General features: G+C 37.5%; 1 protein-coding gene across 1 annotated transcript in view; it reads left to right on the top strand.

Moving 5' to 3' along the window:
• Window positions 1–15,582, top strand: part of LOC107756055 (brain-specific angiogenesis inhibitor 1-like) — a 101,576-nt gene extending 85,994 nt beyond the window's left edge. Inside the window, exons 24-30 of the mRNA XM_016573035.1 lie at window positions 5,079–5,177; window positions 7,848–8,019; window positions 8,117–8,212; window positions 8,300–8,339; window positions 9,590–10,242; window positions 11,691–11,849; window positions 13,955–15,582. Coding sequence (XP_016428521.1) covers window positions 5,079–5,177; window positions 7,848–8,019; window positions 8,117–8,212; window positions 8,300–8,339; window positions 9,590–10,242; window positions 11,691–11,849; window positions 13,955–14,149 — 1,414 coding nt within the window. The 3' untranslated portion in view covers window positions 14,150–15,582. The remainder of the gene's footprint in view (window positions 1–5,078; window positions 5,178–7,847; window positions 8,020–8,116; window positions 8,213–8,299; window positions 8,340–9,589; window positions 10,243–11,690; window positions 11,850–13,954) is intronic.
• The last annotated feature ends 259 nt before the right edge of the window (window positions 15,583–15,841 follow it).

The following is a 15,841-nucleotide window of genomic DNA, read 5'->3' as shown; positions in this document are numbered from 1 at the left end:
GATATCGTCCTCTTTTGGAAGGTCAAACAAAGTAGTTTCGCTTTCACAACGAAGCACACAGCGTCTTCACGACATGGCTGCAGTGTCAACAATACTACAGCGAGAATAAAAGTTACGTCTTCTTTCTTTGCGTGAACATTTGGGTGGTGTTATGCAAATCTTCCCACACAGTGACGTAGACATGTGGGGGCGTGTTTAAACTAGCCGTTTTAGGAGGGCATGGACAAGTCTTAACTTTTATAAAGAATATCTCTTTGGATTTGAGACTTTAGTCTTTGCAACTTTACAGATCTTCTTTATGCACCAAGAACTTGTAACACTCCGAAGAGAAAGGAAAAATTTAAATCGCATCATATGACCCCTTTAAACAAGATCTGGGCTTAGACTATATTAACATGGATTACAGCGGTATCTATTTTATTCAGTAACAGATTTCATTTTGTCAGACAATATAATGGTGAATTTTCTATACAGTCTCATTAGAAAAGTTATTCTACTGCAGTTTTTCTCTGTTCAACCAAAACATTTCTCAGTTGCGTTCTTTTAATTGTTTCGATTATTCTGTACATCTTTAAAATTGTGTATTAATAATACAATTTAAAATGTAAGGTGTGTATTTAGTACCATATTAGTATTTGCTGTAGTGTCAAAAATTGGTATTTCAAAATCCTGAAATATTGGTATTATCACAATCCTAGTGCAGAAGTAGCTTGAACAACCATATTCAGATATTTTAATGACAGTACTGTTAAATACAACAAAACCACAAGATAAATGAGGCTTTACAGGAACATCCTAAAATGGCACATTGGAGACTATGTTTCTATTCTGAGACTGGGCTGGATCTTAATATGCACGTGTTCACCTTTCTCTTCTCTTTTCACCAGGTTAACATGGTTATCGGGATTCTGGTTTTTAACAAACTGGTGTCTAAAGATGGCATAACTGATATGAAACTCAAGGAGAGGGCCGGGTATGCCTCACAGCACTCATTCATCTCATATGCTGACCTCTAACCAGCTCTGAGAAAGAGATTCATTGGCCAGACCTTTCATAACATCTCTCCCCCCTTCCAGAAGGACACAAATTGGCATGAATGAATTAGAAAAATGTCATACACTCTTTTTTGTCGTGTTTTCCACAAAAAAAAAAATATCTCAACATCTTTAAAATGGGAAACATCAAATATGATTGTTTTCAGAAACTATATCTTGAGTTCTTCTTACCCCATGCCAATAGTTTTTTTTCTTGTTTTACAGATAAATGAGCAAACAAAATTAAGGTCTGTTCACACCAAGAACGATAACTATATAGATAACTGTATTAGCGTCCACACCAGCGGACAATATCGTCTGTTTATTCTAAGTGCACGCTCGTCTGCCGCTTTAAATTCTCGAGCTCGTTATAGCAGGATTGATTCTGATTGGGTGTCAATTTTTTTATCGTTCATCAGCTGGGGAAAAAAATAGTTCTGAAAGTGATTCCAACGATATCGTTTCCCTGTGCCTTTATCATTATAGCTGTGGTGTGGAGAATGGTTTTTAGAACTATATCGTTATCTTTATAGTTATCGTCCTTGGTGAGAACAAGCCTTTAGCGAGGTTTGTGCTTAAAAGCAGAAAATTATACTTTTTTTCCTTAGAAGAGAGGGGAAGAGATCACAAAGGACTGGTTATTGGTCCTGTCAAAAGCAAGATGACATTTCTGCTCACTCATTGCATTTTTTTTACATTTCAGTTGGTGATTTGCCATGTGTCGCTTAATCATTTCTCCAGCTTCTCTTAAGTTTTAGGTGTTGCTGTGCATCTTGATACAGCTGTTTAAATCCATGTGTGCCATGTTTCTGTGTGTGAAAAGTATATTTGAGGGGCAGTCGCAAAGGAAATCTGACATAACGCGTCAGCTTCATGTGTCTGATCGATAGCACTCAGGCTGAGCGAATTTCTCATTTTATATCCATTGATTTTGACAAGTTTTCAGTCGTGTGAGTTAAATGTCACTGAAGCTGAAGTATGAACCGAGATTTGTTATTACAGACCTCATTATAATGGTTTCACAATCGTATGCTGTCCATCTCTGTGCCATGGACCATCAATTACACACTGGAATTGTTAATCTTCCAAGATTCACATGCCTTCTACCAATCAGGCTTTACAGCAGAAACGTGGCCTGAGATTTATTACCGAGAAGACGAATATTAGTCAATCATGATTGACTGTCTGTGTTTCCTTTTCTGGGCTGTGCTCCACTGCTTGCAGGCTGACGTGTGCCCTTACTGACATTGTTTTTGCATCCGACTGTTTTCTTTCCCTTGTCCTTATCTTTCCTTTGTGTTTTTATTATTAAGATTATTTCATTTCGACTATGTTGTGTTTGCCTCTGCTATGATCTCTCTGATCGATTGTGTTTGTTTTTGTGCTCTTTGAGACATTGTATCAGAGTTACCACAGCATCCCCTCGCTCACACTCAGGGCTCTCCTCTCTTCCCCGCCCACCCGCCACTGATTGGCTGAGATGCAGGTCCGTCCACCCTCTAATTTAGCCTCTCCCGCAATACAATGTTCAGTACCCTGTACAGTTTTATATTAGGGCTTTAAATTACCTGATGCCCATCTTAATGGGCTTTCAGGACTGTCAATTTTCTGAATAATTCTGATTGAAGCATGCTGGTTAGATTAAATGTGCTTTATATTATACATTTAGATTTAGAATAGCTTTAGATACAGTTTTCTGATTCTTGTGTGGTTTTATAAATTAGTTATTGTGTGTGTGTGTGTGTGTGTGTGTGTGTGTGTGTGTGTGTGTGTGTGTGAGTGTGTGTGAGTGTGTGTGCGTGCGTGCGTGCGTGCGTGCGTGCGTGCGTGTGTGTGTGTGTTTGAGACTGTGTGTGTGTGTGTGTTTGAGACTGCAAAAGAATGCTTGTATGTGAATTTCATTGTCTGGACATTTTGGATTGGATTTTTTTCTTTGAAAGTCAGATTTCTGTTTGTGCTTAAGTAATAATGGGAAATATTTTTGCAATTCCAAATCTCTTATCAACATGTTTGCTTGAGTATTTTCCAGCCGCATTGCGTTCTCTGCAGAAACCGATTAACTCAAGGCTGGCTGCCGTTGTTTGGTGCTGATAGATGGGAAGGGTGAATTAGATTTAGAGGGAGGATTTTTTTGTTGCTTTTTCCTCCCTCCCTCGCCCTTGTTCTTAAACACAGCATTTTTCATTAGCCTAATTAATAAGTGCTGCTGTTAATTATGCCTAGTGCAGGAGTAGCACTTTGGATAGTCTCTGTACACCTCTAAATTCTGGCATTTTCTTCCGTTTTAGAATATCAAAGTGCATTTGGACAAATTGTTGTGGCTCTCATCAAGAATTTTTGCATTGCTTTACTACCTGTGACAAAAAAAAATCAAAAAGATGAACTGTTTCAAAAATGGAGGGTACAATAAATTAGAAGGTTTGCTTTAATATTTGGTATAGGATCATATCAGCTCAGTCTTTGAAGTCCCTCCATCTCCACGAGGACTAGCATGTATTCAAAAAAAATGCTGATTGCTTTTTAATATCACTGCCTTCAGTGAGGTTTTATTGGTCACATTGGCCTTTTGCTTGAAATTAAATTTTTTATATTATGTGGGGTTTAATCTACATGTCTGCCAGTAGCAGAATCAACTTCCTATCCGTTTGGGCAGCCATGCCAAGCTGATGGCTTTAATTTATTATTTTTTTTGTTTGTTTGGAGGTGGCAATTTTGTGTACAGCATTACATACACTAACGTTCAAAAGATTGAAGTCAGCAATTTTTTTCTTTCAAAGTTTTTATTCATCATAGAATTTCTACAAAAATATTAAGATGCACAACTCTTTTCAACTGTCATAATAAGAAATCTTTCTTGTGCACCAAATCAGCACATTAAAATGATTTCTGAAGGATCAACTGGAGTAATGGCTACTGAAAATTCAACTTTGCATCACAGGAATAAATTATATTTTAAAATATATTAAAATAGAAGACAGTAACTTTCAATTGTAATAAGAATATTACAATGTTTTTACTGTAATTCGATCAAATAAATGTATTCTTGTGATTTCTTTCAAAAAAAATTATTTCAAAGTGATTTCTTTCAAAAACAAGAATGTTAACCCCAAAGTTTTGAACAGTAGTCTTTTTTTGGACAATGTTAAACAGTGCAGCTTCTCTTATTATTATTATTTTCTCAAAAGGACTGCATATTTTGCATATTTTTCACATTTCATGAGCTATCTGCAAATATTAAAATGCATTTGAGATTCTCTGTAGAAGCATATTTTAAAAATGAAGAAAGTAAATAAAATCTCAAATACGGTTGTATGCTGTACTGAAATCTCAAATATGACTGTATGCTGCAGTTTGTTAAAACAAAACAAGCCACACATAGATATATGCAGAGTTTGATATTGACAGTTATGGCTGTGGATGACTTTAATGTGTCTCCTAAAATGACTGTGATTTAGCTTGAGTCTGTGAATACACGATCTCTGGCTGTCAACATGCATGAATGTTTGTGTGTATGTTATTCAGCCAGCTTTTTTTAGTTCCCATGTCTCTCTCCAGGGCCCAAAGACAGATGCAGAGTGGGACGGATAAACTGCTCGCAGCCTAAATCAAGCAAATTCCATATGGCATACTAATGCAAAAGAAGATTTTGATGTCATTGATATGACAGAATCAAAATCTTATCATGTAGCATTTTACATAGATTGTCAGTGGAAATAAATGATGGTAATCTATACATACATGCACTGCATATAGAGTTTCTTTTTTTTTTTTTTTTGTTCTCGCTAGCTCTTTGTCCCACATGTTCAATCAGGCCTGTTTAGAAATAAAACTAACGTGACGGCATCTTTTCCATCATTCCCGCACTCTTCCCAATGCCTTGACAGAGGTCTGCCCTGAGTGAGAGCTGGAAGGGGATTCTGTGCCCGCTAGTTCTGTGTATCTGCGTGTATATAGGTGTATATGTATCTGTGTGTGTGCGAGAGTGTGCATGTGGTTATATGTCAGCGTACATGTGTATTTCAGTGTGTTGATTTGACTTTGCAGTCAGATGACAGTGCCACTGTACAATATGACGCTCAAATGTGCCAAGTGCGGAGTTATCTCGTCGGCTGACGTTTCCACCACAGCTACCAGTAACGCCATGTTAGTCCCGCTAATTATTTACCAACTCTATGATGCTCTGCCTTCGGTTCTGTTTTCCTTTCTGCATATTTCTTACCTCACCCTTCTTTTTCCTTTTCTGGTTTTCTCCCCCATTCATTTCCCTCACCCTGCTATTGCTCCTTAGCTGTTAAGTCAAAAGTGATCAGCAGAGACAGAGCTTTTATGTTGTTGCAATGCTAAATCATGCAGATTGCAATAGGAGCTCATGCTGAAGCCCTGCTGTGTATGTTTGTGTGAGTGTGCAAGCGTGTTTGACCAGACAGTTCCTTGCTAGAGATTACCATGGTAACCGTAATTTCTGTCAAAGTAGCATAGTTTTAGTTATAATAAATTACTTTTAGGCATTTGGCAGATGTTTTCATATAAAACAGATTTCAGTGCATTCAGTATGTGCATTCTCTGGGATTCAAACCCATGGCCTTGGTGTTGCTAGCATCATGCTCTACTAGTTATTGGATTAGAGATAGATCGATATATCATCTAGGCATCATCTATCACCTATAAATCAGCCAGTATTTGGCCATGCGCTTGGCAGATGCATTGGCACTTTCAGTTATTTGTAGTAAATTTTGAGTAATTTTCAGTGTTGTTATTGGTAACTAAAACTAATGGGTTTCTGTAATTAAAATAAAGCTTTAAAAAATTAATATAAATATTAGATGAAAAAAAGAACATTTAAAATGTTGCCTTGGCAACTAACTGAAATAAAATGAAGTACTGAAATTACCAAAACTAAAACCGAAATAAAATAAATTACAGCTAAATAGAAGTATTTAAAAAATGTAAATGACAAAAGCAAATAACAAAATTATAAAAATTTAAAATGAAAACATATGACTAAATACTATAATAGTATACTAAAAAAATGTGTTATTATAATATTTAGATAAAACATGTTAATTTCAGCACATTTATATACATCTTAGTTGGTATAATTCAAATGAATTAGCTCATCACATACTATATATCAAACATTTGAAAATATTGGTCAATCACTGTACTACAAAAAAAAACATGTAAAAACAGTTTTCACTCAGAATTTGCTATTAAATTACACAAATAATTACAAAAAAACGAATTGAATAAATGTGAAATTTTGAAGTAGAAAAGCTGAAATAGTATTTTCCTGTAAAATTTCCCTGATTATCTTTGTTTTACTTACAACTTTGAAAAATATTTTTTACGGCATATCCTTAATTTTCCTGCATCTCTCTGCATTTTTATTTTTATTATTTAATTATTTTTTTTTTTTCATTTATTTTGTGATGACAGTGGTGGCCAAATATTCTGTAGTGGCAGTAACTATATGATATTTAGCTTGAACTCTGTGGTATTTTGGTGGAAACTATGGTTGCCATGAGACATTATTGTAAGGGCTAATAATAGCAGCCATGTCAAGATTGGCTTATCTGACTCTTGAGACTGCAGTGAGCCATGTTTATCAGGTTTCTATCATTAGCCTGTTGCTGGTACTGGCCAGGTGTTTTACTCTACAATGTGAGATAAAGTAGACCAGCCATTTATTAATGTACGCAAATATGTGTAGGATGTGTTTTTGTATGTGGCAGCATCTAAGAAGCAATAAGAGAGGTTAAAATCATGCAACCTACAAGACATATTCATATATATATTTATTTATTTTGCTGGTGAATTGCAGCAATTTGTAAAAATACCTCAGCAGACGAGGTGGGTTAAAGGTCAATGAGGTTTTACCACATTATGTGTTGGTATACATGTATAAATGTCTGAGGTTGACTACATTTGTGGTTAGCAGTGCTTGTGTACAGAATGTCAGGCGAAAGCTTTATAGGGCAGAGTACTTCATAAAGACAATTATGTACATGTCTTTATGGGGCCTGTGTGTCTGTTAATGAAAGATCTATTGTAAATCCCTGACGTATATTAGATACATGAATTGTGATTATTTCCCACAACAGTGTAGCCACTGCAATCTCTCTTTTGTTTTGTTTATATGAGCATCCCTGATGTGTGTGTATGTGTGATTGGCAGAATGTGTGTTTGTTGGTGCATTAAAAAGATACAAATGCAGTAGACTGGAGCAGATAAAGAATTAAATATTTAAAAATGGAACAAAAATAGTAAAAATAGTGAGATGTAGGACTTGCTGAGCATGCTGGCCCTTCCTCCAAATCCATGATCAGGGGAGATTTCTTCTCTAAAGACCGCTGAATTGTCTATATTCCTTCATCTTTCATCCTCTCATTTGTCTTCCTTTTTTTCATAGTCCATTGCTCCTTTTTTATTGCTTCTTTTGGTTTATTTTTACCTGTTGCACCTGTTCACATATGTTTTGAACTGTGATTGAACCTACATGTTTTCAGTATCGGTATATCGGTATTGTTCAGTATAATCAACAAAAAGGGCAACTCTAGCTCATATTGAACACTGTATTGATCTGTGTATTCATATATTAATGCTCTTTAGTGCAATACCGCATTTATATCTGTAAAACACTCCTCAGACATCCAAGAAATCAATAATATGTGTGATAAATATGAATTAGTTCCATAAGAAATTTCTAAATATCAACCAAAGTCACTTTATCCCTTAGTTTTGCCCTCTTTGTCAGCTTATATGGCAATGGTAATATGAATTGTCACTCAGTGTAATTCTGCTCTGGTCCTGTAGGGCGTCGCTGTGGAGCTCCTGCGTTGTACTGCCACTGCTGGCTCTCACTTGGATGTCGGCGGTCCTGGCCATTACTGACCGCCGTTCAGCCTTGTTTCAGATCCTTTTTGCCGTCTTTGACTCCCTCGAGGGCTTCGTTATCGTGATGGTGCATTGCATCCTACGCAGAGAGGTGAGGGAACCTGTCTGATGTCTGGTTTTTAATTGGCGGACTTTCTAATTTTAGATTCAAATTACTTACTTAGACATGTTTTTTCGCAATCAATTAGGTACAAGAGGCAGTAAAGTGTCGTGTTGTTGACCATCAAGAAGATGGAAACGGTAACTCTGGTGGATCTTTCCAGAACGGCCATGCTCAGCTGATGGTGAATTGCGACTAAATATCTGTATTTCTGTCGTACATTAAGCATAAAATTGTGGTTTAAGACTCTCATTCTCATTGTTTTCTCCAGACCGACTTTGAAAAGGATGTGGACATGGCTTGCCGATCAGGTGAGTCTCTCACAACATATGCTCCGGTCACTTAAAGTTGTTGTGGCATCCCTCTGAGAGGTTAAGACAAGACAAGTGCCATTTTACAGGCCACATAATGCATTTTCATCAAGGAGATTAAGAAGACGATCTGATAGCTGGCGAGAAGCAAAATGCAGATAAATAGACTTGTCTGTTCCCTTGCCGTGCCTCAGATATGCCGGCCTGTCCTAATTAAGTCCCTCATGACATTTCATTATCAGATAGCAGCTTTCTTCTCTGATATCTATCGGAAATGGGATTTTGATTATTTATCAAGACGACATATCAAGCTAGCGTCTGGAAATATAGACTTGTGATGTGATATTTTTTTAGTTTTTTGAAGTGTGAAGGACTAAAAATTAAGCCTTCAATCAGCCTTCCTTCAGTTAGTTGTTCTAAAGAAATTTTTACATGACTTGCCAAAGCTAAAGTTTAATTCTTGGCTGCATTATTGTGAAAAGCATAATGCGACCCTCAAAGTTCAAACTGTTTCGCATCTTTGCTTGCTCCTGTTTTCCACTGACCTTTGTAATGTAGCCAATTATTACCTAATAATTCACATAATGTATAATTAGTTTGCTGGTGCTCATGGGAAAATCAAAATAAGAAGAGAGATTGCTCCTTTGTGTACTTATTTACACCTTTATGATCCCATCTTTGACCATTCTTTTTTTCTGCAACATATCAAACCAATGATTAGGACTTGTCTTTTTCAAGTTAAAACACTTTATCTATTTTATTAGCAATTTCACTGTCTACCCTTCCAAATTTCGAGCTCATAAAATTTCAGGTGATGTCCAGGTGTCATCATTAGGGATCTATAAATTCCGAGATGTGGGAAACTTGGGCGGACTTGCAGAATCCAGGCATAAAAATAGAATTTACTGTATAGTGTGGAATGCCACTGAATTTGGAAAATTTTGGATTACAAAATCAAAAGTAGGGCTGTAAAATTTATAAAATTCAAAGTGCAGTATGGACTAACATCAGTAATTATTAAACAGGAATCTGAAATATAGAATCAGATGCATTTACTTTGTTTCGTTCTATACCATGTTAGACCATATACCGCATTATTCTTATGATTCAGCAAAGTTTTATCTATATTACATCATAATTTGTGCTGATAAAATAGCAGCAAAATGTAGCACCGCTTTATCAAATCAGCATGTATTTTCTCTGCTGTGATCTCTTTTCACTTACTAAGGCTTTTTCCCTCGGATTCGCAGGCACCCTAAAGCGTTCCTCCCAACTAGGTGAGGAGAAGGTAGCTTCACAGCAGATCACGGTACAGAAAGGCTCCAACTTCAACACCCTTCCTGCCAGCATGGCAAAGGTCCACCTGCAAAACGTTGCTGACTACGCCAGCCACACTCTCACCATGCGTCGCGAAAAAAGCGCTATTGCCGGGGTCAGTACAGAGCTACCCGGAGCCAAATCTATTTACATCTGTGATGGCGAGCTCTTCAGGCAACTGGATGGAACCCCGGGAGACAGCAGCGGTCCCGAAGGAGGAGGAGGAGGGTCGGGCCAGGGTTACGTGCTCTTGCCCAACAACAACAACACCCTTAGGCCCACAAAGGGCAGCAAGGAGGACCAAGCCACAAAGTACAACATCAGCATCGAACAGTTACCCCAGACCAGGCTCATCCATCTGGCCAACCCTGCTGGCACCGATCCTGTGCCAGGCTTTGGGTTGAAGACCCTGCCCACCGAGCGAGTCAGCATTTCCTGCTCAGAGAGGGACTCCCCTGTGCAGACAGTGCAGAACATCTCCGGCGAGTCCCAGATGACAAACACATGTGAGCAAGGGGACTCTGGGAACTCTGGCATGATGTCTAAGAGTGAGACCATCTCAACACTGTCTATGAGCTCTTTGGAGGTAAGAAACAACAATAATCATGAGATAAAACAATGCAACCCTCTATTTTGCGAGTAAACCACTCGTATATGTGACAAAATGTTGCGCTAGGCCACCAAATAATGTCTTAATAACAATAATTGAAATATATTTTTTTTATTTCACTCGCCATGGATTGAGTTAGAGAACCAAGAACAATGACTATAAAGATAACTATATCAGTGTCCACACCAACACACGATAACGTTCTGTTTATTAGAAGTGTGCGGCAGTTTTGCCATTTGCTGCATTAAATGCTCAAGCTCTTTAAAGCAGGATCGATTCTCATTGGCTGTCAAGGTTTTTATCGTTCATCAGCTGGAAAAAAAATCACTGTGAAAGTGATTCCAACAATATTGTTCCTTTGTGTCATTATCATTATAGTTTGAATATAGTGGTGTGAACTCTATTCTTTTACATTTAGAATGATTTTAAAAACAATATATTTTCTGTTATAGTTATCATCTTTAGTGTACAATGTGCACAATGTACACATACACAGTCTGGCGAGTAAACAAAAAAAATGTGCTAACCAATGGCGATTCTTTTGCTAAGGTGTTTGTAGAGGGTTGCAAAGTGACAGATGTCCTGTACCTGTTTCCTCACTGTAGACAAGCTCGTTTGACTTCATTTTGTCTAAATAATGAAAACGCTCTTCACAGTTTGTATAGAAAGATTCACAGCCTAAATGGATCAGAACCCCAGTGACACAACAGCTTTCTAAATGACTATTCATTAACATTTATTGGCAAACAGCGCAAATGTGCATGCATCTTACAGCTCTGTAGATACTGGGTTTGCTCTCTTTTTTTAAATCACGATGTCTTTTCATCCTCATCTTGTACTTTTTTTTTCTCAGCCGTGATTATTTCTAATAACTGATGGACACTTTGGTTTCTGGTCCAAAGAAACGTGCTGTAGACCCATCTGCCTACAAGGCTATGAATTCACATCAATGTTTGTCATATCTGCCACAAGGGAGCGAGTGTCCTAATTTATGTGCGGAGTGAAAAAAGTATGTTTGTGGAGAGTGTCTGCGTTGAGGACTGTCATTACGTGGCTCAGAATTACATTTCAACTGACATCAGCCAGTGCACATGCACTCGCTTTCAATAAAAACTGCGTCGAAACACTTAATGGAATGAAAAATCTGCCGTTTCAAAAAGGAAGAAATGAAAGAAGGCTACATAAATTATGCCTCTTTGCATTTGCAATTATCCCTCTTAGAAAAGAAAGTCTCTGCAAAGGTCAGATTTTGCTCATGCTTTAAAAGGGTGCAGATGACAAGTGTGGATTCCTCCTCACCTCAGGCCAAACATGCTCCCAGAATGCGTTGCGGGCACACAGCTGCATCCACAAATGACAGCAGTCTTGTGTGGTGCAGTTTCATTCATCTCTGCAGAGGTTTAAATGAGGGTTTTGTCTTGCAGAAGATCATGCATACACGGAAGCGCCACCAGGACATGTTCCAGGACTTAAACAGGAAACTGCAGCATGCAGAGAAGGACAGGGATTCACCCCCAGTGGACGGGAAGACTGGGAAGAGATGGAGCGTGTCATCAGGAGGCAGCGATAAAACCAATCTTAGTGTACGAATTTACATTAATCACTCCCCCTCCTTTTCTGGTTGTCATTAAGTGGATCTCATTAAAAAAAAAGTTATATTTCATACCAAAATCAAAAGAAAACACAGTACCAGTCAAAAGTTTCGATTTTTTTTTAATGTTTTTAAAGAAAGATCTCTAATTGTAATGTAAATCTTTCCACAAATGACAGCAGTCTTGTGTGGTGCAGTTTCATTCATCTCTGCAAAGGTTTAAATGAGGGTTTTGTCTTGCAGAAGATCATGCATACACGGAAGCGCCACCAGGACATGTTCCAGGACTTAAACAGGAAGCTGCAGCATGCAGAGAAGGACAGAGATTCTCCCCCAGTAGACGGGAAGACTGGGAAGAGATGGAGCGTGTCATCAGGAGGCAGCGATAAAACCAATCTTAGTGTACGAATTTACATTAATCACTCCCCCTCCTTTTCTGGTTGTCATTAAGTGGATCTCATTAAAAAAAAAGTTATATTTCATACCAAAATCAAAAGAAAACACAGTACCAGTCAAAAGTTTGGATTTTTTTAAAATGTTTTTAAAGAAAGATCTCTAATCACCAAATTTGAATTTATTTGATGAGAAATACAGTAAAAACTGTGATATTGTGAAATATTATTACAAATTAAAATAAGCAATTTTTATTTTAAATATATTCTTAAAATACAATTAATTACTGTGATGACAAAGCTGAATTTTCAGCAGCCATTACTCCAGTGTTCAGTGTCACATGATCCTTCAGAAATCATTCTAATAAAACATTAAAACATTGAAAATTATTCCAGACTTTTTACCGGTTCTGTAAATAATACTTTACTTTGAGAAAATGGAGCATGCAGGTTTTGTGAAATTACTTTTCTGACAATTAACATTTTTATATAAATATATAATAAAATATATTATAATATATAACAATAAATTAAAGTGTATTATTATTATTAATAATAATAATAATAACTCTTTTTAATGCAGGACTAGCAACATTTAATTAAATTCAGTTCAGTTTTTCCCATAATAATCTATCAATCTATATTAGAATTTTTTTTAATTGGATCAGTTTTATATCTTGGCATTATTACTAATCGCAAGACACAACTTGATTTTTGTTTTAGTTTTTGTATTTTCAAAATCAAAATATGACTTTATACTGACACTAGTTACATGAAAGTAATTATTTGTTTATTGCTTTTATAATAGTTGCTTTAAATGTTAATAATTGTAATAGTAACAAAAATAGCCTCAATGATAGTAATGTTTGGCCTCATGGGCAGTGACCCGAGTTCAAATCCCGCTCGTGGTCTTTTCCCGATCCCACCTGCCTCTCTCTCCCACCTCGTTTCCTGTCCTCTCTCCAGCTGTACTATCAGCATAAAGGCACAAATGCCAAAAAAATGAGTCTTTAAAGAAAATAATATTCATTTTCTGTGTTCTGTTGGAAACTCAGAAGCGAAGAGCAGGAGACTCTTGGGTATTTTCAGCAGGATTCTTTATTGAGAACGTGCTGTGTGGCGCTGCAGTCATCAAAAGTCTGACTAAGGCTAAGTGATACATTGTATTTTATAGGCATTCAGTGGGCAGTCCTTAAAGGTGTTTACCTTACACAGCCTTTAGAAGTGACCACTTAAACAAAACAATACAGGAAATCAACCCCTGACTGTGAGCTTCAGCAAACCTACTCCCCAAAGATAACAGTACCCAAATGGTTTAAGCTGCACCTGGCCACAAGAACTATAGACGTGTAAACATTCACATGTAGTTAACTCTCAGGAGGAAGATCAGAGACTGGCAGAAGCCCCTCACTAGAAACTATATTGAATTTAATCTGTAAACAGATGCCATCATGTTCACTTTGAATGCCCAATACAATGTAGATCACCTTAGTTTTTCATATGATTTTATGTCATGATGTAGGATCAGCAGATCTTATTGTTATTATTATTATTATCATCATTATTATTATTAAAAAGTATTATAATGATGATGGTTCTAACAATAATATTCGTTTTCTTTATTCAAAATATAATTCTATTTTATATGATGTTTCTTAACATCTTACAAAAATGTCACCCTAAAACATTCTTCTTGTTAATGCAGGACAAGCAGCAGACCCCCAGTAAGCGGGCATGGGAGGGCATCAGGAAGACCCACTCGCCACCATCATGGGTGCGTAAGGAGCTGGAACCTCTACAGGCCTCTCCTCTTGAGATGCAAGCGGTGGAGTGGGAGAAGGCCAGCGCCACCATCCCTCTGGTGGGCCAAGAGATCATGGACCTGCAGACGGAGGTTTGAGAGACCCCCAGAGCATTCAGAGAAACAGAACAAACTTTACTCGCAGGGAAAAGGGACAAAGAGAGGGAATGAGATTGGAGTGAGAGTGCGGACAAACAAAAGTATGCAAGAAAGAGAGTGAAAGCAACATGGCTGTGCAATTTTTATTTGTGTTGTAGTTGTTGTTTTTTTTTGTAATCCTGGAATAGCCTTTTCCTTAATGTCAAAGCGAATCATAACACTTTCGAAAATCCAGGTCTGAGCCTGTTGCTATGGTAATGAGCTGGCACTACCAAGAACAGCTGAACTGGGCAAGTTGAGTGCTGACCTGGGATGTTGCCATGGGAACATTGGGAGTGACTGACTGAAGGGAAGGACTGGAATTCAGACTAAGAGCAGATGAGCCTTAGTGAGTGGCCTTCAATTTCTTACACACCTGGATACACACACACACATATTTGTGATCATGTCCCATTTATGGAAGAGTGAGAAGTAGCTCTACGACAGAAAGCTTTCAAACTGTCCGGCAGGAATCAGGTGAGCTACATGTCATTCAAAATCAAATTCTTGAATATTATTAGTCTTACCATCATCGTTATTGATCAGTGTGACACACAACATGCATACGCTTGGGGCACTAGAGGCGACGTGATTGCCCAAAGCCATTTGACTGTTAACCTGTCTCAAACGCCCTTCTGAGCCAGTACAGCCCACAGCTTAGCCACTGTGCTGTCCCGTGCACCGCACCGACCTGCGGATCCTTCAAAAGTCAGTCAACAACGTGAGATTCAGCTTGAAAGCGGGTCGGCGGTCCAGTTGGAGGGATCATGTGAACCCACACGTTTTCATTCGCTTGATGTTTCCATCAGAATCACTGGAGCTGAGAGACCTGAAACAAACTGCTGAGTCTCAGAATAAGTGCAGAATCATGTTTGAAAGAGAAAACGGAGATGAATATGAATATATAAATATATATATATATATATTATAAATAGTCTTATATATGAAACTGCAGAGGGGTGTTATTCTCTGGTTAGGTTGTGGTCGGACACAGAGAAAGCACAAGACTCACTCCTCAGAGTCCTGTTGTACAGCATTGTAATTATTTCCAGAAGAGTTCTACAAAATGAATTTTAGCCTATAAATATCTTTCTTACTGTGCTTGGGGAATATTGTTATCCTTATTATAGATAGCATTGCGATTCTGAGATCCCCCCTCCAAATCTCATCGGGTTACTGGACTATATCAGTGTTCTGTAACATCATGTAACGGTGTGTCTTTCGGTATCACTGACTGTCATTCCAGATGATACGTACTTGCTTGAATTCCCCACCATCAACCCCCTGCCCTACTCCTCCTCCTCTTCCTCCTCTTCCTCTCCCTGCTTTTCCACACTCCCTTTTTTAAGTTCACTGGGGTTTCTTTGTTATTGTACAGTTTTCAGAGCACAAAATGAATGTGTCATATTTCTAATAAAAAAGTATATCTATATAATAAAGGGAAAGATGTCATATTTATGGCACTGTGAAACGGACGGATGAATGGATGGATTAAAAAAAAAACTAAACAAACTTTATGAAATGAAAATTCGAAATGTTGCCTTAAAATAAGATAACTAACTAAAAGGTTTAAGTACAAAAAAAATACTAAAGCTAAACCTGAAATAAAATTAAAGCTAAATAGAAACATTTAAACAAAAACTAATGAAAAGC

The sequence above is a fragment of the Sinocyclocheilus rhinocerous genome, unplaced genomic scaffold (assembly GCF_001515625.1).
Source record: "Sinocyclocheilus rhinocerous isolate Xijiao unplaced genomic scaffold, SAMN03320098_v1.1 scaffold11, whole genome shotgun sequence".
NCBI lineage: Eukaryota > Metazoa > Chordata > Actinopteri > Cypriniformes > Cyprinidae > Sinocyclocheilus > Sinocyclocheilus rhinocerous.
Note: the sequence above shows the minus strand (reverse complement) of the source record. Positions and strands in the feature narration are given on the sequence as shown.